General features: G+C 33.7%; 1 protein-coding gene across 1 annotated transcript; it reads right to left on the bottom strand.

Moving 5' to 3' along the window:
* Positions 1–91: 91 nt before the first annotated feature.
* Positions 92–27,147, bottom strand: LOC133196992 (zinc finger protein 423-like). The gene is made up of 12 exons (XM_061332834.1): positions 27,093–27,147; positions 26,386–26,565; positions 9,759–10,006; positions 7,804–7,943; positions 6,285–7,562; positions 5,730–5,909; positions 5,240–5,480; positions 3,467–3,689; positions 1,578–3,137; positions 1,110–1,235; positions 482–543; positions 92–352 (listed from the first exon to the last, which is right to left on the bottom strand). Exons 1-12 carry the CDS (start codon positions 27,145–27,147, stop codon positions 245–247), a joined length of 4,401 nt encoding a protein of 1,466 aa, XP_061188818.1. The 3' UTR covers positions 92–244.

Genomic DNA, 27,147 nt, shown 5'->3' with positions numbered 1-27,147 from the left:
AATAATATAAATGTCTATGTCTTCATATATGTGTATCTCAAAAGTATATAATTCACATAATGTAAAATAAAAATATGCTGAATAGCTTTAATTGTCAGTTCTTGGAAATTGTAGATAAAAATGAATACATCTGATAATATGAATATTACACATAAATTTTATACATTGGATTGGTTTATACATAATTATGAATTACAACAATATCAAAATATAGCACTTTTATCATTATAAAAACACTAACTAACTATTCAACACCATTCATGGCCAATAATTCAGTCTCTGATGCCAGCTCTGTCATTTCATTTCCAGTATTCAACATTTCCACAGGTTTTTCATTTGTCTCTGCTAAACACTGTGAATCAAGAAAATACAATTGTAAGGAAAAGGTGAAGGTGGATATTATCAAGTTTTAAGAACATTCTTCAAAATTACATACATGTACATGTATTTTGTTTAAAGAAAAAGCTCCTTCTTCATGTACCTGGAATAAAGTAGATTTCAGTCCTTTGTGAGTTTTCATGTGAGCCTTGCGGTTTTCTTTTCCTAAATTAAGAAAAATAAAGTATATGAAAACTTAGAAATATTTACAGTAAAGCTTGTCTAATCTACACACACTGATTCCACAGAAATTTACCTGATTATATAACATTTTTAAAAACAGTTTAATTTACTGAAAAGGAGTTAAAGTTTTCATCAAAGTAGGCAAGATTCAGGAATACATAACATCTAGATTAGACAAACTTTACTGTACTACTGTGGATTCATCCAAATTTGTGGGGGCCAATTTTCATGGATTGTTTAATTTTACAGGTTCATGGAGATGTAATTTCTTGTATTTACTCATATCTACAAAAGGAAATATGACTTTGAAGCCCTTGTGTATTAATCTGTGGAGGATGTATATTCATGCATTAAGGGGACCCACGAATATTGAGCCACCACGAAATCTAATGATTCCACAGTATTTTTTTTCTTAATTTCTTTTCTAAAGTAATGCTAAGAATTTTCCTTTTCAAGCTATCGTTTAAAAAATCTGTTCATGATATTATGACTTTATTTTCAATTACATGCAGAAATATTACAAGAATACATGATTCTTTTTGACTTACTTGTGAACCTTTTGTGACAGACAGTGCACTCGTAACCCTTACTGGCATTGTGTAAACGCATGTGAAGTTTGAGGGTCTTGGAGTGGGTAAAAGTCTTCTTACAAATACTGCAGATTAGTTTGGTATCTGAAAAAATGCAAAGACAAATAATTACATATAATATGTCCTTTTTAGCTATTGACAGTGTACTGTGTCTTAACAGAACATCTGCACATTGGCATATAAATGTACTGTAGTTAAAAAGAATGGTTGACTTAACTATAAATCTCTTATTTATTTTTGGCATCTAAAGACAGTTGTCAGTTAAAATTGATTAGCTGATTAGTTTTGAAGCCATTGGCCCCAGATGTACAGAGAAATAAAGGCCAATATTGGCTTGAATATAGTAATTCTTTAAACAGCCAGTGTTTACTATTATCATACAGAAGAAGTTATCTCCCTTATATCAGCATTGCTTTAAAAACTTACCACTGTGATCAGTTTTTAAATGATCTTGAAGATCTCTCAGGTTTGTGAACTGACTCTCACAGGCAGGACAACTCTTGAAATCTCCATTAGGACTGGTGTCTGACTCCCCATTCCCTGCTTCTTCACAGTGCTCTTGGATATGATTTGTCAACTCTGATAATTTGAAGAATATTTGTGAGCAGGCTGGGCAATGAAGTTCTGTAGATTTACCATTTAGCTTTTTATGTGAAGCATCATGTAACAAAGGAACATTGTACAGATTTTCTTTTTTAATTTTCATCTCCTTTCCATTCTTTAAGGGCTGTTTGTTTGCTGTGTTATTGTCATCCTGGCCACCATGGTGACTGATCTGGTGATTCTCCAACTCTGCACTGAAAAAGAACTTTTGGCAGCAATTTGGACAGGCATATCTCCTGGCACCTAGTCCATGCTCTACAGCATGCTGCTGAATATCTGCAGCAGTGGTAAAAACATGACAGCATACACTACATCTGTACTCAGAGTTCTGGTATGTGTGCTGTATAAGATGACATTGCAACTTAGCAGGTGACGTGAAGCTAAGAAAACAGAGCTTACACTCATGAACATTGCCCTCCTTCATGACATGGGTTGCCACATGAAGCTGAATTTCTTGTTCTGAGTCAAATGATTCCTGACATTTGATGCAAGTGTAAGATTTTCTGTGTGTTTGATGATGAGATTCCAATTGAGAATGAGTTGAAAAAGAGGCTGGACAATGAGTGCAAGAAAACTCACTTGTGGATTCAGAGGCATGCTGGGATAAGTTGTGAGCCTTCAATAGCAGACTTGATTGGAATGTAGCTTGACATCTGTGACAGGTGTACTCCTGTTTGTTGCCATGGTGAGTGACAACATGTGCCTCTAGCTGAAGAGGGTTCACAAAGCTATCTCCACAAGTGTCACAGTGGTATAATGACTTACTGCCATGATAGCACATCTTACAGACAAAATAGTTACGACCACTACTGTTTACTTTAGAGACCATGGTCTCCTTGGATTTGAATGCTTCAAGACAGACGCAACAAGTGAAGGAGCTGTTGGTAGACTGAAAATGATGTCTGCCATGCATCTGCAGTTCCACCATTGACACAAGTGTTTGGCGACAGATAAGACACTGTATATAAGTGCTTTGAAAGCCATGTTCTTGAGTATGAATATAGAACTGTTCTTCGGACTTCAAAGCCACCTTGCAGAGGACACAAACATTGCCCTCCTTTATCTTACAGTGAGTGAGCTTATGCTCTGCAAGGATGCTTGGTGTTGGGAACACCCTGTCACAAATATTGCATTTTTCATCCCCATTGTTGAGGTGTATCTTCATGTGTTTGTCCATTTCATGTCTGTTTTTAAAAGTCTGACTGCAATACATGCAGGATATGGAGATTCTCTCAGGTGAGATAAAGACAGGTAGGGACTTAGATATTGGAGAGGACATTTCAGCAGGTGACAATGACATTCTGTCCTTATTGAGAAGGGGGCCAGGACTCTTATCTTTTTCAAGATTCTGGCAATTTTCCTGCAGAGGCTGGGGTTTGGTGTCTATGAAGAAAAAGATAAATTGTTTTTAATAAATCTTCATCCATATAACTTTCTTTTCTTGAAGCACAAGTTTGCATTTCACAAAAAGATTAAATAAGATATTTTTGCTGTATGAAAGTAAACAACATTCACAGTACATGACTTGTACACTTTTTTATGCAGCTATATTTTCTTAAAGCTTTAAATTTTAAAGTTTTAAATTGTACTACAAATCATCAAATTTTTTATTTTCATTTCAAACATAATTTTAAAGTTTTATCAGTTGTACATTATTATTATTATTAGTAAATGAGAATAAACAATTTTGAGACTCCCCTATGGTTTAATACCTTGTTCGCCACTGACTGCCTTAAGAATAGCTGAGAGACCATGGTCATGAGCTTTGTGACTAAGGAGAGCAGGGTGATGAGAGAACTTCATGTCGCAGATATTACATGTGAAGGTTAAATCTGACGACTTCCAAATCCCTGGACTAGCACGAGAAGAAAAGAAACTCTCAGAAAGGGGCTCCTTACTGCCACCATAGTTCAGATCCATTATATCCTTTTCAGTCTAGGAATTAAATAAAATCAAACTATGAATTAAGACATGCCATAAGTATGATATGAATGATAACCAAGATACACGTATGTATACTTATTTCACGAAATATAATATTTTTAAAATTGACATATTGAAGTCTTGATTTGTTTATAGTTCTTATGAAATTTTTGATTTTTAGTTTTGTAAATGCCTATACATAAATGGTTCCAAAGATGGCCATATATAAAATAAATGTAGAATTCCACTTAAAAATCTGATTATCTGTGTTAATTATTATAAGTGGCAATAAAATTATAAATTTTTGTACACATCATAATTCTTTTAATTCTTTTTTTATTGTAGTTTCTAACCACAGGTTCTTAAAGTAGGTTTTTTTACCTACAAGATTTGGTCTACTCTATAAAGGTGGATTTTTTGAAGCAAGCTTAAAACACACTTAAACCAGAAGTCTCGGACGAGACGTATCTCTACTGGTTTAAACTTATAACGAAGCAAGAGAAAAGTTGCACACAGACTTGAAACTTTACAACAGCAATTAATAATCAAAAACCAATACAAAAAATTATGTATCTTAGTGTAGTCTACTTGTTTGCCAAGTTATACTGAAATCAGACCAAACCTGTAGGAGGAGTAGCGTTTTGCAAGTATTTCACAGAAATTTTTGTTTTAGTAACCATGGCAACATCATTCATTGAAATCAAAAACCAATACATAGAATTATGTATCTTACTAGATACACTGAAATCAGACCAACACTGCAGTAGGAGTAGCTTTTTGAAAGTATTTCCCAAGAATTTTTAGTTTTAGTAACCATGTATGGCAACAATGTTCATCAAGATCAAAAACCGATAAAAGGAATCATGTATCTTTGTGTAGTCAACTTGTGTGCCAAGATATACTGAAATCAGACCAAAACTGTAGGAAAAGTAGCGTTTTAATGTATTTCACAGAAATGTCTATTTTTGGCAACCATGGCAACTCTGTACATCAAAATCAAAAACAGATATAAAGAATTATGAACCTTAGTGTAGCTTCCTTGTGTGCCAAATCATATTGAAATCAGACCAAACCTTTAGCAGAAGTAGTGTTTTGAAAGTACATGTATTTCACAGAAATTTCTATTTTTAGTAATCATGGCAACACCTTTCATCAAAATAAAAAACCAACACCCAGAATAACGTATCTTAGTGTTGTCTACTATACTGAAATCAGACAAAACTGTAGGAGGAGTAGTGTTAAGCAAATATTTCACAGGAATTTCTATTTTTAGTAACCATGGCACCAACATTCATCAAAATCAAAAACCGATAAAAAGAATGATGTATCTTAGTATAGTCAACTTGTGTGCCAAATTATATCGAAATCAGACCAAAACTGTAGGAGGAGTAGCAGTTTGAAAAATTGTTTACAGACAGCTAGACAGACGGACGACAGACACCTTACTATTGCATAAGGTCTTCTGGTCTTTGACCAGTAGAGCTAAAAATGAGAAAATTCTAACCACTTATCAATTCAACATATCTTACTTTTTTAATGACTAAATCTGCATATATACAAACCTTGATCTTGACAGCTGGTGAATGCTGCGATTTGGGAGTAGCCCTTTCTGAGCCATGCTGGGAGGGTGTCTGTGTTCTATCCCCCTCCTCTGTTGAGTGGACACTTTGTACATGCTTATCTAACAGGTACTCTACATGGAATGACTCGGAACACATTGAACATTTGAATGGTCTACTGTGAGTGGTCAGGTGACACTGAAGCTCCATCTCTGATGAAAAACTGTCCTTACAAAACAAGCACCTGTCAATGGGACTCAGCTTTAAAGCACAACTTATAAAACAATTCATTCTCAGCAAAATGGTTGAGTAACATTATATGTACTCTTTAGGAAAAACATCACCAATTACAATCAATCGCATCTGTGATAATTCAATGGTCAGGGTAACAGCCATTGATCTTTTCTTTGAACACAGTTTACTTGACATTGTAATTAATGCTTTAGTTCTTTCTCTCATATTTTTTTTTACAACTGACCATACATGTACATACCTGTAAGGTTTAGCAATCTGAAGGTGGTTGACTCGTAGATGGACACTCCATTCCATCTCTGTTCTGAATACTGCATCACACTTTGTACATCTGTACAGTTTGCACTCATTGCTGTGTTTTATAGCAAAATGGACTTGAATATTGACCTTAGAATCAAAAATCTCCTTACACAATGCACACCTAAAAATAAAAAGTAACACTGAATTTGAGTTTAAAAACACATTGAAGCATATCAATGTACATGTACTAGAATTTACGATACTCTAATCTTTTTCCAACTTTATGCAGCTTACGGTTCATGATCCCTCTACTCACTCATATAAAATCTTTCCTTAATGCTTCCTATTATCCAAAAGAAATCTAGTTTATAATTAAAAGGCACTTTCAGTATACCTTGAGGGGCGAAATTTGACAGAAACGGCCTGGTAAATTGACAGTTTTATAAAAGAATAAAAGTAATTTATATCAGTTAGAGTTATCTCTCTCATCACAGTATCAATAAACCTTAAATATTTAATTTTGCAAAAAACTATCAATTACATTTAAATAGTTCACCTGTACAGATGATGAGCATGTATGTCCATTAAATGTTTCTGAAGCTCATCAGGTTTGGAGAACAGTTTCACACATGTTGTACAACCATATTCAGTGGACACACTAAGGTAGTGAGACACACTGTGTTTCTCCAGTTGTTCTTCATTTGGAAATCGGAGATTGCAGTTTTTACATGGCACACCAGAGACACCTGGTGACAAAGCTGATGACACAGACACGGGAGACACTCCAGAGTTCAACCCTGGGGAGGAAAGTGCCTCCTGAAGCTTCACTGGAGCCTTTGTCTCCAAGTGCATCTTCATGTGGTTCTGATAATGGAGATAATCATGAAATCGAGCATTACACTGCTCACAAGTTATTTCCTCATTCCTCTGCTCGGTTCCTCTGTAGTTTGAGTTTGTAAAGTTTGTCTTTCTTGGAGTTGGTATTTTAAGACTTGTTTGCATGTGAACTTTCTTTTGCTTTCCTGCTGGCTCAGGTCTACACTGTTCCAACATAGCATGCTTCAAAAGTTCAGCCTTTGATTTTCGGTGCTCATTTGGGTGTAGAGCTCTCTTGTGTTGTATGAGCGTCTCTATGCTACCAAACTGCCTTGAGCAGAGGGAACATGGATACTTGATGTCTAGACAAGGTTGGTTTTGGTGAACAGCCCTCATGTGTTCATGTAAACTATACAAGTTTTTATAAGGAGCATTGCAATAGTTACAAGTGTAAACCTCAGCAGGTTTAACAGAGTGAACACTTTGCATGTGAATCTCTAGGACTTCAAGGGTATCAAAGTCACTGCAAAAGCAATAGGGACACACCAAAACCTCTCCCTGCAGAGAAGATCCTGGCAATGATTTCACTTGACCTGCTCCTTGACTTTTGATTTCACTCCCATGAGAGCTCATGTGAGCATACAGGTCAAACAGATTCAAAAAGACCTCTGAACATAATGGACATTTATTCCTTGATTCATCCAAATGCACTTTTTCCACATGATTATCTAAGTCTTCTTGGGATGGAAATACACTGCCACAGAGGGAACAGAGGCAATTCTGACTGGGAACCTTCTCATGGTCTATCAGATGATGTCTGAAGTCAGACAGAGTGGTGAATACAAGAGGGCAATACATGCATTTCAGGTCCATGCCTTTCCTTTCTGGTGACTGCTCATGGGTGGCCATGTGTGACATCATAAGGTCAAGGCTGGGAAATGTCAACTGGCAGATTTCACACTGGAAACTGACTTTGGTAGATTCATGAGTTTTCATGTGGCTTTTCAGATGGTCACTCCTGAAAGTTTCATTGAAGAGGGTAATCAGTATAGACACAAGCTGTTTACAAGAGAGTTATCATATGCTCAAAAATACTCTGGTCTTTTCAAAATACTATCTCTTTCAATTGCAGCAATTATATGTACATTGTAATATAAATGAAATTTTAATTCATGGAGAGGTGTTTAACTTTAAAAGATCACAGGATGGCATACAATGCATTTATGATAAATTTGTAAGTAAATTAATAATTAATATACCTAACAAAAGCTGCCTGACATTGGGTACATTTATACTTTTTCTCTCCAGTGTGGAGTTTTACGTGACGGTCTCTGCTGCGCTTGTGCCGGAATCTTCTGTTACACACTGAGCACTTGAAAGGTAGCTGGTCACCGTGTATCTGTGATTAAGATGGATAAAACATAGATGTCAGAAATATAAAAACAACTTTGATTTATTTTTCAACATATAGTTCCTCCTCTTTCTGAAATTTTAAAGATTGATTAATTAAGAATTTAATGTTTACTGTAACATATTTTTTTAAAATATCATTTAATTAGAAGCTTGAATGTTATTGTTATACAGTAGATCTGCAGTACCTCAACTTCATGTTGAATATATACCAGGGAAATGTAAAAGTGAGTGACTCATATTCTGAATTTGATTCTTAATTTTCGTATCTCAAACCCTTATAGATATCTGAGATATAAAACTCTTTGCCAGTTTTGCTATGTTAGTTTGCTATGTCTCTTCTTGTTAACTGTAATATGAAGCTGGTAAATGACCCAAATGGAGAAGAAATGCTCCTCAAAAAAGATGTTCATATTTAATAATGATGGTTTACTTAAAAGAAAAACACAATAAAATTGACACCTTTTAAGGTAAACAATGACTTAAGAACTGTGCTAAATTCACCATGAACAATAATGTTCCAGGAACTGAAACTATAGGATTGGGGACAGACTGGTTGGAATAAAACATTTTCCCAAGACAACTGATAGTGTAGCATCTAATTGGATATCTACTTCTGGGGTTTGGTATGTGAATTGATTTTACACCTCTGGGAAAAAGCTAGACCTCTGCATGGACCATGTGATAGCCATTAATGACACTCAGTCTGTGTGCATTACTGAAAACACTGACATGTCTGTGAAAGTATTCAACAAACACTGTGCATTCTGTATTCATTTAATCATTAAAAAAGACTTTGATGATTTACAAAAATTTTTATAATACTATTTTGTAATATTATCTTTTATTTGTTTAATGAAAATTTAATGCACTGTAAAAAGTTTAAATTTTGTTTGAGGTTATTTTTTTTTCATATATAAAGAGTCCATTTTCTCTCTATTTTGAATTAATTTTCCCCCTTCTTTCTTTAAAGTCTTAATTTCAGAATTACATTCTAAAAAAAACAAAAGAATTATAAATATAAATTTAAAAAAAAAAAAAATAATAATAAAAAAAAAAATTAATATTAAAAATGGTAAAAATTATACTGCAGCCAAGTAAAATAAAGCTATGAATAGTGCATGTATAAAAAAACTGCCATACCAGAAAAAAAAAAGCCTTGGAGTTCTAAATTTGAATTTGTTTTAAATATTTTTTTTTACCTTAGAGGCCACAATATTCTTTAACAAGACATATGAAGGTTGAGAAATGAATATACAGCAATAGGTCACCTGAGTCACTCAGGTGACCTAAAAACTGGCTGGATTAGACAACATTCCGAATAAGACAACATTTAAAACAACTGAATTCACTGAATGGGACTTAATGTTTATATCGTATTAGGCAAGATTTCTGAATACACAATATCTGGATTAGACATGGTTGAGAATATTAAGCATAAATAAATATTGCTATATGTTCACAGAGTAATATAATAAACATTCAAGCTGTTTTAATATGGATTGATGAAGTCATGTCATATCTTAAAGAAAACGGAAATATGAGATTTATATTATAAAGTATATAAAAACTACAGACATAACACATAAATTACATGTTTATATTAAGTATAAGTCTCTTTACTTTGTTTATTTGGAAAGATTTTTGAAAAGATCATTGGTGAAATTTTACGAAACTAAAAAAAGTGATACCAGATTTTTAAAATTATCTTTGATTTTACTAATTAAAAGATTACACCATGTACATTTTGTGCTAGAAAAAATGTTCACAAAACATTTCTAAAACAAATTTCTTTAATTCAAACCTGTTCGTGAATCTTTAAGTAGCTCTGTCTGATGAACGCCTTATCACAGAAGTGGCAACCGTAAGGGTTAGTCTGGGATACACCTACCACTCCGGGGACATCCTCAGGGGTGAGGTTCTCTAGCCCTGGTGACAAGGGCATTTCCAGACTCAGTCCCTCATCTCCAGAATCCCACGACAAAGGAGAATCGGGTTGTGCCATGTTCACTGCCAAATTCTCAATGGTCCACTGAGTTTCATTCCCAGTTGCTGCAAAAAAAAAATATCCTTTTGAATTAATGTTCCTATTAAACCTGTACAAAAATAGATTCTGCATCTACAAATCATTCTAATGTGTATAAATTTTGCAGTCTTTATAATAAACCCAGGAAATAATTATAGAGCATTTGGAATCCTACCTACAGGAGAATATTAATATCAGCAAATTGCTATTTTCTGGTCTCAAATGCATTGCAAAATATCTTGAAATTCAATGAGAATTATTTATGCTCTCAATTAACAAATACGCATCCCACTTTTTTTTAAAGGTGCAATTAGGAGAGTTGAAAGCAATTATGATTACAGGCAGGTAGTAATAGTGTTGACAGGTATTACCGTTTCATTGCGACATCCACATGGGAAATAATACTCTGCTTATTGTTCTATGCTTAATCAAAATAGAATTTTGTTTTTCATCAGTTGTCTTTCAAAAATGTTAATAAAAATATATCAAGCCTAAAAGGGATATCATAAAAGAATCTTTTTCCATACAAGAAACTAGAGTAAATGTGTCTGAAACCAACAGAAGATATTACTCCCACCCCCATTTTACAACTTCCAAAATCCTGTAGTAAAATTTTGGCAATAAAATTAAAAAGTTTTTGGTTACCAATGCAAAAACATATGAATACAAAAAGCTACTCAGCTGGGTTTTGCAATTTTTGGCCCAAGATCATGGATCATGGTAATAACAATCCATAAAGTTAACTATAATATTAAATGTTCATGTAAATTTGTTGGATCTGATTAGTTGAGAAACATTTGTTAAAAAACACTGCTACCCTCTGAATGATAGAACCACCCCAGATAGCAGAACATCGTTGGCCCAATCTTAAATTATGGTTGTATTATCGCTGTTGGGTTACCTTTATTGGGCCAACGGTGGTCCAACATGGAATATTGATAGTTGGTATATATAATGGGGCCAATGTTGGGCTAACTGTTGGCGTTATATCATAAAACTATTATCATGAGAGAAAACATTTGTTGGGGGATTGGCATCGGCCCCAAGTTGGTCCAATATACCATGAATCTGCTGAGCATCATGGGTAGACAACATCCGGGCTATTTGTAATATCCGCGCCATTTTTAATGTGACACGAACGTAATGAGACTGATACCTTGCATATCTGCATCCACTTTGTAAGTATTTATAATATGTTTGCTTCGACACAGCTTAATTAACGTTTATAGTTTAAACGATATCGTGTACAAATCTGTGTAAATCAGACACGGGGAAGTGCAGAGGCCAGGTGCTGTTGGGTCAACACTGTCCCAGATAGCATGCTAACGTTGGGCCAATGTCATCGGTTACATTGGGCCAATGTTGGCAAATGACATTGGCCCAATGTAAGTTTGCTCATCGTCCAAATGTTGGCCCGATATGTTGGGCCAACGTTGGCCCAATGTAGAGTGTTATTTCTCTATTTTCTATTTGGTCCAATGAATGCGACATTGGGCCAATGTTGGCCCAACGTCAACAAGAACATTGGGCCGATGTTGGCAAATGACATTGGCCCAGTGTCATTTTGCTCATTGGCCCAATGTTGGCCCGATATATTGGCCCAACATTGGGTAAATGTGTATAAACATTTAATTATTACAAATCTGTATATTAACAAATTCGATTGTCTCTACAATCAGAAATAAATCTACCACCAATCCTACTTGAAAATACAAGTTAGCTAAAATAAATTTACAAGGCTTGTTAAAATTCTTATAATTTATCAAAACAAAATAAATTATCAGTGATTAAATTTATTGTTTCTATACAAGAAAAATAAATGAAAGTATGAAATAACAAATGTGTTTTGATACAGTTAAAACAATAAATAATTTGCCCCTTATTTAGATTGAAATTTGTGTCTAGTAGAATAAATTTCCGAAATCTACCACTCATTTTACTTATATACACTTAACGTCGAGCACATGATCAAACATGTTGAAAATGTTGAACATGTTGAAGTTAAAACAAGATTTATTCAGTACTTAAACATAAATTGGGTTCTTTCATTTAAAATTTGTTCAGTGTACCGACAAATTTTCTATACATGTATTTTACTTTGAATAATGATTTACATGGGGCAACATTGAATCAAAATCGGTGTGATGATGATGATCAAGCGTAGAAATTTTATGCATAAATGCCTTCATCATGCAAGCTAATCGCTTAATCACACCATGAAACAAAAAAGACGGTTATTCCTTAATTGACAGCTTAAACATATAGTGATATATTTGTAAATTTAATTGTAAGTACCAGATACTACAATTTTAGTGCTACTGGAGATTCTAAAAAGACATTGAGAACACAATCAAAGAATGGCTAAGGTATGCCTAGGACAGGGATGGGGGAGGAAGAAACGGACAGAGAAGAAAAGAAGGGGGAGGAGGAGACTCGGGAGAGAGAAGAGGAGACTTAGCAGAGGGATCAGATGGAAAGTGGCAGTGCCTAACTTTTTAGCTCTACTGGTCAGAGACCAGAAGAGCTTATGCGATAGTAAAGTGTCCGTCGTCCGTCCGTCTGTCTGTCCGTCTGTAAACAATTTTTCAAAATGCTACTCCTCCTACAGTTTTGGTCTGATTTCAATATTGCTTGGCACACAAGTAGACTACACTAAGATACATAATTCTGTGTATAGGTTTTTGATTTCAACGAACGGTGTTGCCATGGTTACTAAAAATAGAAATTTCTGTGAAAACATTCAAAATGCTACTCCTCCTACAGTTTTGGTCTGATTTCAATATTACTTGGCACACAAGTAGACTATACTAAGATGCATAATTTTGTGTATCGGTTTTTGATTTCAACGAACGGTGTTGCCATGGTTACTAAAAATAGAAATTTCTGTGAAATACTTTCAAAATGCTACTCCTCCTATAGTTTTGATCTGATTTCAATATTACTTAGCACACAAGTAAACTACACTAAGATACATAATTCTGTGTATCGGTTTTTGATTTCGATGAACGGTGTTGCCATGGTTACTAAAAATAGAAATTTCTGTGAAAAACATTCAGAATGCTACTCCTCCTACAGTTTTGATCTGATTTCAATATAACTTGGCTCACAAGTAGACTACGCTAAGATACATAATTCTGTGTATCGGTTTTTGATTTCAATGAACGGTGTTGCCATGGTTACTAAAAATAGAAATTTCTGTGAAACACTTTCAAAATGCTACTCCTCCTACAGTTTTTATCTGATTTCAATATAACTTGGCACACAAGTAGACTATAATGAGATACATAATTCTGTGTATAGGTTTTTGATTTCCATGAACGGTGTTGCCATGGTTACTAAAAATAGAAATTTCTGTGAAAACATTCAAAATGCTACTCCTCCTACAGTTTTGGTCTGATTTCAGTATTACTTGGCAAACAAGTAGACTATACTAAGATACATAATTCTTTATATTGATTTTCTGATTTCCATGAACATTGTTGCCATGGTTACTAAAAATAGAAATTTCCTTGAAATACCTTCAAAATGCTACCCCTACAGTTTTGGTCTGATTTTAGTATTACTTAGCACACAAGTAAACTACACTAAGATACATAATTCTCTGTACCAGTTTCGGATTTGGATGAACAGTGTAGCCATGGTTACTAGAAATTTTCTTGAAATACTTTCAAAACGCTACTCCTCCTACACTTTTTTGTCTGATTTCAGTATAACTTTGCATACAAGTAGACGACACTGAGATACATAACTGGTGTTATTGTTTTTTTGATTTTGTTGAATGATGTTGCCATGGTTACTTAAATCAAAATTTCTGTAAAATTGTTTTAAAAGGCTACTCCTCCTACAGTTTTAGTCTGATATAATAATAAATCTTGCCACAAAAGATACTAAACCAAGGATCATTATTCTTTTTATTGCTGTTGTAAAGTTTCAAGTCCAAGTGCTACTTTTATCTTCCTTTATAAATACAACCAGTAGAGCTACAGTCTCGTCAGAGACTTCTGGTTTCTGTTATATACTGTGACATACCAGTAGTTCTACCCTTTTCTGTGTCTGTTTGTCGGTAACAAACACGATGCAGATGCCAGAAACATTTTTTTGTGTAAGTAAACAAAATGGCGGGATTCATTTTAGTATTATTTTAAGAACAGGAGGGCTTTGTTTATTTTTTAGACGTGCTTATTGATACCTGCAATTTACTGAACTTGTGCATAAATTTACATCAGAGAGGGAGTATACAGTCATGTAACCCTACATGTATCGCTTCAAGTGAGCATCAACTTTTTGTTCTTTATTAATGTTTTCTTCATGCACTGAGCAATAAAATACTAGTATGTTATAATTTAATTTTATATTTTGATTGCTTTTTCCTCAGTTTTTTTTTTTAATTAATGTAGAGCTACTTACAATGCAATACTTGTTGATGGTAATTCTATGAGATATTGTGAATATGTATTAAACTATTAATCTAGCATATATAGTATTTAAGGGCTTTTACCATTAAACTGTACTACAAAACTAGTATAACCTTATTATATATAGTTTGTTATTCAATTTTGAGGACAAATGGCCAACCAGTGAAGAGCAAATGAGTTGTCCTGATGGAGAGCCAATAAGATACAAACCAACGTTGGCCCAGAAATGATGTTCGCCTAATATTGAAAGAATAAGTGGCCCAACAATGGCTAAATAATAATATCCGTTCGTTGGTCCAACAATAAGCCAACAAGTTGGTCTGATTAAGGGCCGATGAGCAAATTACCGTTGGCCCAACATCAATTGCTTACAATGGCCCAACTGTACAAAAATGACGTTTGCCCAATATTGAAAGAATACATTGGCCCAACAGTGGCCCAATATTAACTGTTACATTGGCCCAACAATAAGCCAACAAGTTGGTTTGATTAAGGGCCGATGAGCAAATTACCGATGGCTCAATGTTGAATGCATACGGTGGCCCAACATAAGGAGCATTGTTGGCCCAACAAAGGTCCAATAACATCCTGCTATCTGGGACCCCCTCCAGCTTGACAGAGGATAGAAACAGTCAACAGTACAATGTACTTGACGACAGGTAATATATTCCAAAAAGTTGACTCTGTAGAATCTATGCACATATGGCTCACCATTATACATATCTGTATAAAACATTCAGTATAATATAATAAAAATTGCATTTAGTTGAGGGTACCATTGGAAATTTTTACCCCTCGAAAAAATCGGCTGCACCTCAGTTAACAATTGTTTCTTGGGGTAAAAATTTTCAATGCTACCCTCAACTACATTCAGTATTTATATAATATCATTGATTTCGCAATTGTTTTGCAATGTATGATCATCAAGACTTTTCTGTTAACAAGCTCAAAGTAATGGCTAGGATACAAATTTGCACCATTTTTTCAACCAAACATCTTATCGCTGCCGTATCTACATGGATCTTTTTAGGTTCTGATTTTTCAGTATCAAAAAGTATGACCTTGACAATAACTTTAAATATTTTTCAGTGAGTGACCTTGACCTTGTTAAAATAAATTGAATAAAAACTCATGTAATCCTTCAGACAGTAAGGAAAGTTTGCTTTAAATTTGCACGAGTTTCTATTATTAATGAGGATTAAGATTACAATGTGAAAGTCTGCATTCTCAGGCAGTGATTCTGGTCTTTCTAAATAACAATGTCATGGCCATGGCATTGGTCATGTTTGTATTTGAGAGTTTCTGCAAGAGGTCTTCCTTATAAATAACAGGATATGATTATAATTTGCACAGAAATGAACAGTGATTCTTTGTTCTTTACTTCTGAGGTCATAAAAAGTAGAATTTATTTTACACATTAATGTTTAAGAAACTGAATCACCTAATAAAAAGACAGACTTCTAAGGACTTAAATTCATTTTTCAATTAAAAAAAAAAAACAAAAAAAAAAACTGTGAATTAAGCAGGACACCATTTGCCGAGAATAATATTTCAACATAAAATATGTACTTTAACATTCACCAGACTTATTAAACACTTGGTAAATGCAATCTCTGTAAAACTGAGACCATTCAAAAAAAAAGTCACTGCTAATTTAACATACCACACAATTTTACAGAGACTGTATGACTTTAACCTAATTTTCTTGTGTTACTTTGCGAGCTGTATTTTATGAATCTGTGATGCTCTCTGCTGCCTACAGTCAGCAACTAAAGCAGCCAAGCTTCAGAATCAGGTTTATTCTATGGGGTAAAATATAATACTCAGTTTGTTGATGAAGAGAAAGGAGAGTGCCCATGGGGACATATCAATACTTGATTGAGCTGCAACCAAGGTAGGCAGCAGGACCATAATTATTGCAAAAGGTCTCCTGAGAAATATGAAATAGTTTCTAGAAATTACTAGATCCTGTTTAGATACCCCAGAGATTTGTTAGATGTATTTTGTTCAAAATTGCAAGAGTTCAGAAAATGAGAGTTATTTAGCAGCAGGGGCACACAAAGGGTTATAAGAAAATATCAATGTGGTAAAAGCAATAGGGGAAAAAATAAAACAAAAAGGGAACTAATTCTGTCAGTGTTTTATTTAGTTGAAGTTGCCTCCCTTTAACTATATAATTATAAATCTGCATGATGATGGCAAAAAGAGATGTACATTTCCTATATCTTTGTAAAGAAAAGCAGGATATGCACTGTAGTTCATCAAATATAAATTAAGCCATAAAAATGACCACACTGGACATTTAACTCAGCTAGTTCAATATTTTTTTAATCGCTTAGAAAAGCAAAACCTGCCAGCCTGCTGTGCTGCATTCACCACAGAATGAAAAAAATTGACAATTGAATTTTTACTATGGGGGACACCATGCCGAGTCTGAAATGGTGCACAGCAGGCAGAAGGGAATTTGGATCGTTTGTGTTGGCACAGTGCTCAGTGTTGCATGCTGAGAGTTAAAGAGTGCTGGGATCTTATCTTACAGAATCAGGCACTTCTGTTTTACACACCCATCGTCAGATTAACTGTACTATAGGTTCAGGATTCCTTGTATGACAGCATCATAAAGTTTCACTGATCCCTGATTTCTCCTAAATGGGGCCTCGATCAGCATTTGTAAGCTTGCTTGGATATAGAAACCAGCAGGGAATAGCCTGTGAGTGGTGAAATCCCGCATTAATCTAACATAACAAAGAAATCCCATCAGTAAAATTTCACCTCCACTGCCTTCCTGTCTCTTGGGACAGGACTGCAGAATATCTATTGATTTTTCAGAAGTCTGGATTCCCTGTGGAGACTTCCTAGTCTCCATCAATCACTTGTGAGATACTGTCCTTCTTATGTTTTAAAACTTATACAACACAACTTTATGTAAGAATATTATCAGTCCTTATACATGTATTACGTTATATTGGGTAAAAAATGATGATCACTGACGTGTCAGCAGACATATACAATAGTTTTGTTAATATAGTAATGAAAATGCAATATTTACATGATATTAATTTGCATGCAAAAACTCACTTTGCAGCCAAAATTATGATTTTACATATAATGCACAGAAAATAAGTAGGGAAAAAAATGAAATCAGTAGAATGACAAGATATATGTAACATTTTTCTCTTGAATAAAATTTGTATCTGTATATATAAACTAAAGGCTCTAGATGTAGGGAAATAACATGTATCATGAGACCCATGGGCCACAATGCTCACCTTAATCCCCTTTCTCCATCAACTTAATCTCTATGCTCAAGATGATTTCAACAATCTAATTTACAATGCATTGATGCTTAAGTGTTAAGTTCACAAATTGAAGCCTTGTTATTCTTGCAGAACTTTATATATTTCTGCGTTAAATTTTGAACCCCTTCTGTGGACTGAACCTAATGATCCCTGGGGATACCTGGTGGCAGCTAGTAAATACAAAATTTACAAATGTACATGACAATTGTCCTAGGTAAGTATTTTGGGGGTCATCTTTTGTTCTGTGTCATCTTTTATCAACTCAAAAAGTGACAGGTTCCTTGTTAATTTAATAAAATCCTCAAATAAATATTTTACTCTCTGGTACATAGAACTGGACGCAAGATAGAAAAAATAAATGATAATTAAGGTTCTTCTTTCAGAATTACCAATTGTTTATACTTTGAAAATTAATGTGTAAAAGAATTTTGATCCGTTAAATTTGTGAAGTAAAGAATTTATATTATTGTAAATTTATGTTTTATATGGTAAGAAATAAATGGATTTCTTTATAAAATTCATTTAAAATTCTTAAGAAAACATCATCATGTATTTTCAAACTTTACAGGAGATAATAAATACCAGTTGAACATTTACAGTATGACAACTGTCTCACTCTATTGCTGAGAAAGGGCTATATTCTATACTCTTATGTGTGGTAAATTGCTTAAATTGCAGTATGTGGTATAGCTGTTTCTAAAAATGGAAAGGGGTAGTAATGGCTATTAGTGATTTTACAGTGTCTATCTGTTTAAGTGTACAACTGTATAATTCATTAAATGGTCAACAATGAGTACACTCAGTGTCTAACAGTATACAAATGTATACTGTAGAGAAACATAAGGTAAACTTTTGAGGTTATTTAATGTTATTTTTATCGAAGATTCGGGGGTACATAGTTTTTGCACTGTCTGTCAATCTGTCTGTCTGTTTATCTGTTTGTCCGCAAAAACTTTAACATTGCTCATAATTTTTTATTGGTTGGGGCTATAGCTTTCATATTTCACATGTGTATTCGTTGTGACAAGACCTTTCTTGGAATATCATCATATTTGACCTTTTGACCGTGGAGTTTGACCCAGTTTTACAAAATTTTACCCAACTTTAACCTTGGCCATAACTTTTGAAAAGTTGGTGCTAGGGTTTTCATACTTCACATGTGTAATCCTTGTGACAAGACCTTCCTTTAGATACCAACAACTTTGACCCTTTGACCTTGACAATGGGTTTGACCTACTTTTGGAAAACTTTAACCTTGGCCATAACTTTTGAACAATTGGTGCTAGGGCTTTCATTTTTCACATGTGTATTACTTTTGACAAGACCTTCTTTTAGATACTAACAATTATAGCCCATTGACCTTGGAGTTTGACCTACTTTTGAAAAACTTTAACCTTAGCCATATCTTTTGAACGGTTGGTGCTAGGGATTTCATGTTTCTTAATATGTGTATTTCTTGTGAGAAGGCCTTTCCTTGGGCACCATTAATTTTGACCATTTGACCTTGACCTTCATGTTTGACTTACTTTGAAAAAACTTCAACCTTTTCCATATCTTTTCAATGGTTGCTGCTAGGACTTTCTTATATCACAGGTATATTCCTCTCTGACAATGATAAAATGTTCATTGGTGGAAAGATTTGCAACAAAGTACAAAGCAACTTGTTATTGTCTTCATGACCTTACTTAGACAATGCAATAGTCAGACCTATTGAACTTCCATAAGCTGTACAATAATTGCAAGAAAATTCAAATCTACTGTAAACAGCAGAAAATGATGCGCTTACTCCAGAGTATCAAGTGGTATACTTGATTATGTTGACAACATGTCATCATCAATCTGCATGTTTTTTTGGTTTCTTACCACTTTCCCTTTGTCATACTTGAGTACTTCTGAATACCGATTTTAGTGTAGTGTTACCAATTTTAGTGCACTGTTACTGAAATATGCCTCTGGCCTGTTTTCATAAATTTCAGCCATGCAGTAAATAATTAGTGCATATTATACTACCATGAATTTGTTTCTCCCTTCAGTAAATTTATAAATGGCCATCAATGTCTTCACTGTCAAACAGTTGATAAGTGTATAAATGGCCACCAATGACTTCACTGTCAAACAATGGATAAGTGTAAAATGGCTACCAATGACTTCAATGTCAAATGGTGGATAAGTGTATAATGGTCATCAATGACTTCAATGTCAAACAGTGGATAAGTGTATAAATGGCCACCGATGACTTCAATGTCAAACAGTGGATATAAGTTTATAAATGGCCACCGATAACTTCAATGTCAAACAGTGGATATAAGTTTATAAATGGCCACCAATGGCTTCCCTGTCAAACAGTGGATAAGCTTATAAATGGCCATTTATAATGACTTTTGTAAGTGGGTTATGTAACTTTTATCCGCAATAGCTGCAACGTTAATTCCCATACTAATTAACAAAGACAATTTTTATTGTTTACTTTATATTTAAATTTGTATAAATAATCAAATAAATAAGATAAAGTTCTTAAAATATTGTATTACTGATATACATTAGGCCCATTGTATGTTTCATTAATGGAAGAGCCACTGCTCAAGAAATCTATACAGGTGGCTAGCTACAGTGGTCACAGTGTTAAAGTACTGATAAACGACAGTGGTTTTTATAAGAAATGACAATAATATTCAGTGGATGTAAAAATATATAGACGTAGATGGCCACTGATGACTTTACTGTGAACTACTGTGGAAAAAAGTATATAATTAATATATATGTACATATTAAAAGTTAATCCTATTGCTTATGGATCTTTAAATTATTAGCAAGAGAATCAATTCAAAGCACAAATTTAGCAACATAATGGATGTTAGGTAAAAACAACTTTCATTGTTTCATCATGAGTTTTGGCATGTTTAAGTCATATTTTACATGGAAAGTCTCAGATTAATGAACACAGCGGGAGATTATTGATTCAGACACCAGGAATCCATAGAGACTCCTCAGAAATCTCTCTCTATTCACCTGGACTCAGTACATAAATACCAAACAATGTCTCACCAATATCTTATACTAAATCACTTGTAATTATTTTAAATACTTATTTTAGGGGATTTTAAAAATTAACTTTTAAAAGCAGGATAACTTTTTAAGATATATTACCTATGTCATTAATACACCAAGTGATATTTAAGGAAAGGTGATACAAAATTTCTTAAAAAGTCATGAAAATTACAATGAAAGCCATGTTTATTTTATTAAGTAAAGTGAATAGGTTTAGGCACATAAATTTTAATGTCCTATACAAAAGATGAAAAATTGTACGATTTATAAAGGTGACAACAAAAAGGTAGAATTTTGTTCAAACATCATAATGTTTACAATTTCTTAAAACATGAATTTCAGAAATTTGATATTTGAATCATTTACAACCAAAATAGGTTCTGAAATACATATCAATCCAGACATTGTTTTGTTTTGTTTTGTTTTTTGTATCATTTGTCCTTAAGCTTAAAGTGATTCTGATTCCTACCTACTAAAAAAATAATAAATTAACCACCCCAATTCCCCTTTTAATAAAACACCTTAAAACAGATAATAATTTTTCCTATATTCATTCCTTTCAATTTTTTTCCCTTAGATATTTGAATTATATTTTGTATTGCATTATATTGTCAATAATTTGTGTTTTCCCTTGTGATATGTTAATCAGATATTGTCAGGGTATAGGTGACTTTTAACACTAGCTACATCTACTATACGTCACCTATCCCTATTGATAATGTGACATATTCGGAACACTACAGATTATTACTGCTGAAACCCACTGGGTCCACATACAACCCTAGCTGCTTTTGTAATGCCAGTAACCATGGCAACCAAGGAAGGGTGGTGTGCATTAGGAAAGGTATTGTCAATTGTTGTAAGACTCCCTGCCGGCCTGCTCTTTTTAAAGTTGGTCGTAATTATCAGACTAGCTGGAGGTATGTGCAAGGAGCTAGGGAGGCTTTATCGCATTCACCAAGATATGAACTGGTTCCCTGCTGGGCTTGTCTAGAGCACAGCACAAAACTCACGTTTCACCTGGTTAATCAAATCCTGCCTCTCATAAAACATAAATTTTATGGTCGATACCGTGTTGGGAAAGTTACTAGGAACAATGCTTTTAAATCAAGGATTGAAAAAACATAAATATTAAAAAGCAATATATCTAAAATAATTTTATGTCATATTGAAATGCTGTAAAATTAAAACTGTCAATCATACATGAAAGATTAAGTACAGAAAATGTAATTTTTGTAAAATAGTAATACTTATATTTATAACATTTCACTGTATGTATATTCATTAATATTACTCAATTTAAAGGAGATATATATATCCTTTATAAGTATGCCCCCATATCCCAACACTTGCAAGAAATTTAAAGATATATGTCACAGTAAAAATCTTATTATCATTAATTAAGATAAACTACAATGTATAAGCTGCCTACAGGCATTTAACATTTTTGTGACTTTTAGTGTAAAATCTTTCTTTAGAAAAATTGAAAACCCCTGCTGGGGTCAATCTTCTGATCTACATGTACCAATGATAGTTATTTAAATAAATGAACTACCCACACATGAAAGAATAGGATAATATATAATATTTTACCTTTGTACCTATTTCAAAAGCATATGAATGTTTCAATGTAATTTTAATTTCTCGTAATACTGGCATTTTCATGCATAAATATTTTTTTTCTTTTTTAGGTTAAATATTAAAAAGAATTGATCAAAAGTTATGGCAAAAATGAATGATTCAAACCAACTTTTACCCTTTTTTGAAGTGCATTTTATGTTTAAATCCAATATTTATACTAAGGCCATTCCAAGTTATTTGTTTGTTTAGCATCCATGTGCCCCTTGGATTTTGCCTCCCTAGATATTAAGAAAACAAAATCAGAAGTTCCAAAATTGATTATTTTGGTGAAACCTTTGAATTCTGTCAATTAACAAGTGATCTAAAATTGTGTAGAATCTGTCAAATTATGTATATTATGCATTAAATACCATGACATGCAAAGGAATAGATCTTTCTATGATAAAAACAGTTTAATAATGAAATCAAATCCTTTGAATGATGTCATTTTTATAACTATAAAGTCTTATTTTTTGGGCTTGTGTGTGTGTGTGTGTGTGTGGGGGGGGGGGGGGGGGGGTTGTGGGTTGTGAAAAGGAAGGTAGGTTTTTGAACAATCGGGGACTCCCAACAGATAAAAAAATTGGAATCGCCAAAGTTGGCTGTTAATATCAGTGTTGTTACAATAGTCGCTGTCAGACTATCGAAAAATCGTCGCTGAAGGCAGCATGTCAGCAACAAACAATAGAAAATTTTAAAATCGAGTCGCTTATTTTTTTTCTAATTTTTTTTTTGAAACATAACGGTTTATCCTTGAACATTATCAAAGGATGTTCCTCTATTTTTCTTGCGAATAGCAGACAGATTTTCCCACTAAGCATTAATTGAAGTTGGTCTCACAGATTTCTATTGAAATATTGTTTTCATTTCCAAGGATATCTAAATATTTTATAATTAACTTTATTTAATTAAGCCTTTAAATTAAAGTTCAAATTATCGATCATATAATCATATGATTGTAAGCTACTGATTCAATTTGATAATTGATAGTAAATTTAGTCTGATTTTGCAATATTAGTTAATATGTCACTTTCTTGACAAGTCACACAATGTTTTTCTTGGGGGGGGGGGGGGGATAATTATGGGTCTACAAGAATTGATCAAGACAACTGAATTCAACATATTATTTTAATTTCAAAAAGTTCAGTGTCCCAACATCTCGACTATATCAAGTCTTTGCTAATTTCACACAGTTAAACTTTTAAGAATTATCAACCTCACCTTTTTATCATTAAGTAATCTTGGAAAACCTTTGAGGCATCTATGCTTATTTTAAATGTTTTGTTACCATTTAATTTAATTTTGTTTCTCCTTCTCTCATCATTTTAGTGAATTTCAACTCTACCATCACTTGTGATGCAAACACAACAAATTGATGTCATTTCTTAAAAGGGCTGTTACTCTAATCTCAAAAAGAAAACATTATGGAAAGTGGTTTCTGTAATAAATGATTAATATGATTTATGTAACAAATGTAAGTTCTATGGTCGATACAATGACCTTGTCAGCAAAAACAATCTTTCATTAAGTCATATGCTAACTGACTTTTTTCATACTAATTGTCAGGCCATTATTTACACACTGATTTATTGACGGATTTTTCTGTTATTTCCCAATCATGACAAGGAGCACATGGCGGGTGTGACCAGTCAGCAGGGAATGCTCACTCCTCAATGGCACCTGATCCCACCTCTGATGTCTTAGAGGTCCGTGTTTGCTCTGCTCCAATTTTGTAATGTTTAATGGACTTTTGAGCTCCAATACTGTTCGTTATCTCCACATATTTCATTCCATATTGCTGGATATTACATGTAATTCTCACTTGCCAGAAATAGAAATAAAGCAGACAGTCCTGTGTCACATTTAAACCAATGAGAGCATGACATTCCAATCCCAAGGAAAATAATATTCTATGGTATATTGTAACTGTCTTGTCTAACCTGTCTAATATGCCCATCATACAATTTTTTTGAAATATATATTTTTGTAGTACATGTATTCATATCACATTTTTTGTAAATTCTGAATACGTTACCCACACTGAATTTCAATGAACACCTAGCTGCAGAAATGTAGCCTTGCCTCATTCTTACGATGACTTTTAATGGGATCCTATTTTCTCTCATTCAAAAGTTTTGATCAAGGTTAAAAATTTTGAGACAAACAGTAATTTGGAAGGCCATGAAGGACAATGGGACTATGGCACAACTGTTAAAGTTTTTAATGGGCCATTCTGAAAATCAATGTGCCTTCTATATATTCTGTACAGCCATTTTGAGAAATGACTCATAAAATATGACATATGCAAGAAAACACAATTTTTATTAGGTAAATCAAATTTTTCGTGTATGCAGTGCAGCACATTTACAGGAACCTGCATACAATATGATTTACCTATATTTTTCAGATCAATATAAACATTAAAATTTGGATTGAACATTGTAAATGAGTGAGGAAATTATTATTATGATCGGGATCAAAGTCATCTATTTACACACTGTATGCTTTGGATTTTTATCTTCTTATAAAAAATTGCCAACAGATTTTAGTTTTTTTTCATTTTCAACTCAAAAAAAAAAAAAAAATTAATTTCTTCACAGAAAAATCACCTGTTTAATCAGACAAGTGCCCAGCAGTAATCACTTGTCTGTGAAAATTATCACTGGTACTGGACAAGCGGACAAATGTTAATGTTGAGCCCTAAAGTAATGCTTATCTATGATATCTCTAAACCTGGGTAGGTTAAGGTTTTATCCTCCAACCCACCCCCACAAACCCATAGTGATGAACATCTGTTGATTTTCATATTGGATCATTGGTTGGAATCGGTTACTACTTCCGATGCGATTTTACCAATTATAATTGGATGTCATAATTTTGTATATATTATATTGTTTTCTTTGTTGTTTTGCTTCTTTTACACTTTCTATATATGCACCTTTTGGTTCTTAATCTCTGCTTTGTGCTAGTTGGCTTTGTAACACATAAGTATGGTGAAAGGTGTGATGCATGTCCATATGAACCATTAACCATTAACCAGGCACTGTTAGCATTAAAATAACAGGTGTAGATGCCATTTTCTTTCATTACAAAGAAATAAATTTTAAACCAGGAATGGATAATTCTGGGATGCACTTTATAGGAAGTACGCTTCCAATGATCAATATAAAAAATAACACCGTATATTAACATGATTAAGTGGAATGTTTCGAGAGATTTTTGTTCTAAAAAATCTGCATTGAATTTTAGCGAGAAGTACTTTTAGCAATTTTGTGATGCCTTGAAAGATAACAGTAACCTCAAAAGGAGGAATAAAGCACTGGCAGATTTAGAGGCCCCCCCCCTTATGTGTCCAAAATATGCATAAGATTTAATAAATCAATTTTGTATGGTTTTGTATGGTGTTGCTGTGGGCCCCTACCCCGACCCCAAACTGGTCGGGCCACCCTTTTCAAGATTCCTGGATCTGCCACTGTAAAGTATTAGTGATATTTAATTTTATTCTCAACACCCTTGCTAAAAATGCCAAAATTGAATCCCCGCTAAAATTTCTGCTTATATGGTAATCCATCATCAGAATCGGTAGAATTTTTTTTGTCAACAATCGATGTTCTCTAATTATTGGTGCAACACTACAACCCCACCCCCTCCCCTGAAGAAAGTACTCAAAAATTTGAGAAGCAAAAAAAGAGTCAATTAATGGGAAACTCTTCTATTCATTACTTTCTTTCAAAACACAGCAATTCCTTGCTAAAAATTCATTTTGACCAGGAATTGGCTTATTCAATGTTTTTTGCAATCAACATGTTTTGGGTTTGGTCCAGATTACCATACAAGAAAAAGACAATTTTTAAGTCTACAACTAGGGCAGTATGCCATCATATCATTACAGATCCTTCAAAATTGAATTTTGCCTTAAAACTGGATACATCAAGTACATGTCATTTAAAATGAAATTGAAATGCTAGCTAAGCATCAGTATTACATACAAATTAAAATATTGGGGTTGTGCTCTGAACTCACCTGGTGAACACTCAAAATTTCGGTGATCCATGAATTGGGTCAGGTTACAGAAGACAGCCCCACAGGTGTCACATCGCAAATCAGAGGTCTCCTCGGAGTCGAATTTGACCATTTTGGCCACTGGACCAGTCAGGTCAGGGTCTGACTGAACATCATCTGCTGAGCTATACCCTGTAACTCCTAAATAAAAGAAAAACATATTATTAGATAATTCTTAGAGTTATAATACATTCCACTGAATAATCACATGAAACTTCTGAAGTTATTTGGTGAATAAATATATATATATGAACCATGAATATCAGCCAGGAGTGGCTCAGTGGTAGAGCACCTGACTTAGTAATGAAAGGGTCCCAGATTGGATTCTCAGTCCAGACATTTTTATTTGTATTTATTTATTCCTCCTCTCCTACTATACTTCATCAGTTGATTTCTAGATTTCTATTTTTTAACTGTTGACTGCTTTAATCAGATCATACATTTATATTATACTGGTATGTGAAAAGCATGAACACCTGACAATTATGGAATAAATTCCTTGGCAAATAACACTTTATATCTGCTCACTTTGGCAACTCTGAAGCCTTAAAATGGAAAGGATGGAGTGGCTGGGGGTTTTAGAACAGCAATTCAGTAACTGTGTGTTGTCAAAGGTTGCAGTGGTCTTTTTTAACTCTTGTGATTTTCATATAAATTTTGAGAGTTACCTTTTGGCTTTTGTAATGGTAAAATTGAGTGATCATTTCCATATTCAACAAGCAT

This window comes from Saccostrea echinata, unplaced genomic scaffold (assembly GCF_033153115.1).
Source record: "Saccostrea echinata isolate AGI-Se365-2 ecotype Australia unplaced genomic scaffold, CSIRO_AGI_Sech_v1 ptg000030l, whole genome shotgun sequence".
Taxonomy (NCBI): Eukaryota; Metazoa; Mollusca; class Bivalvia; order Ostreida; family Ostreidae; genus Saccostrea; species Saccostrea echinata.
Note: the sequence above shows the minus strand (reverse complement) of the source record. Positions and strands in the feature narration are given on the sequence as shown.

What these genes read in the sequence shown, in the direction of transcription:
- LOC133196992 (XM_061332834.1), bottom strand. Translation starts at nt 27,147, where the DNA reads ATGCTTGTTGAATATGGAAATGATCACTCAATTTTACCATTACAAAAG. An exon ending in TTTAAAAACTGATCACAGTG is followed by an intron (nt 1,236 to 1,577) that starts GTAAGTTTTTAA and finishes GCATTTTTTCAG; the next exon opens with ATACCAAACTAATCTGCAGT. An exon ending in CTGTCACAAAAGGTTCACAA is followed by an intron (nt 544 to 1,109) that starts GTAAGTCAAAAA and finishes TTCTTAATTTAG; the next exon opens with GAAAAGAAAACCGCAAGGCT.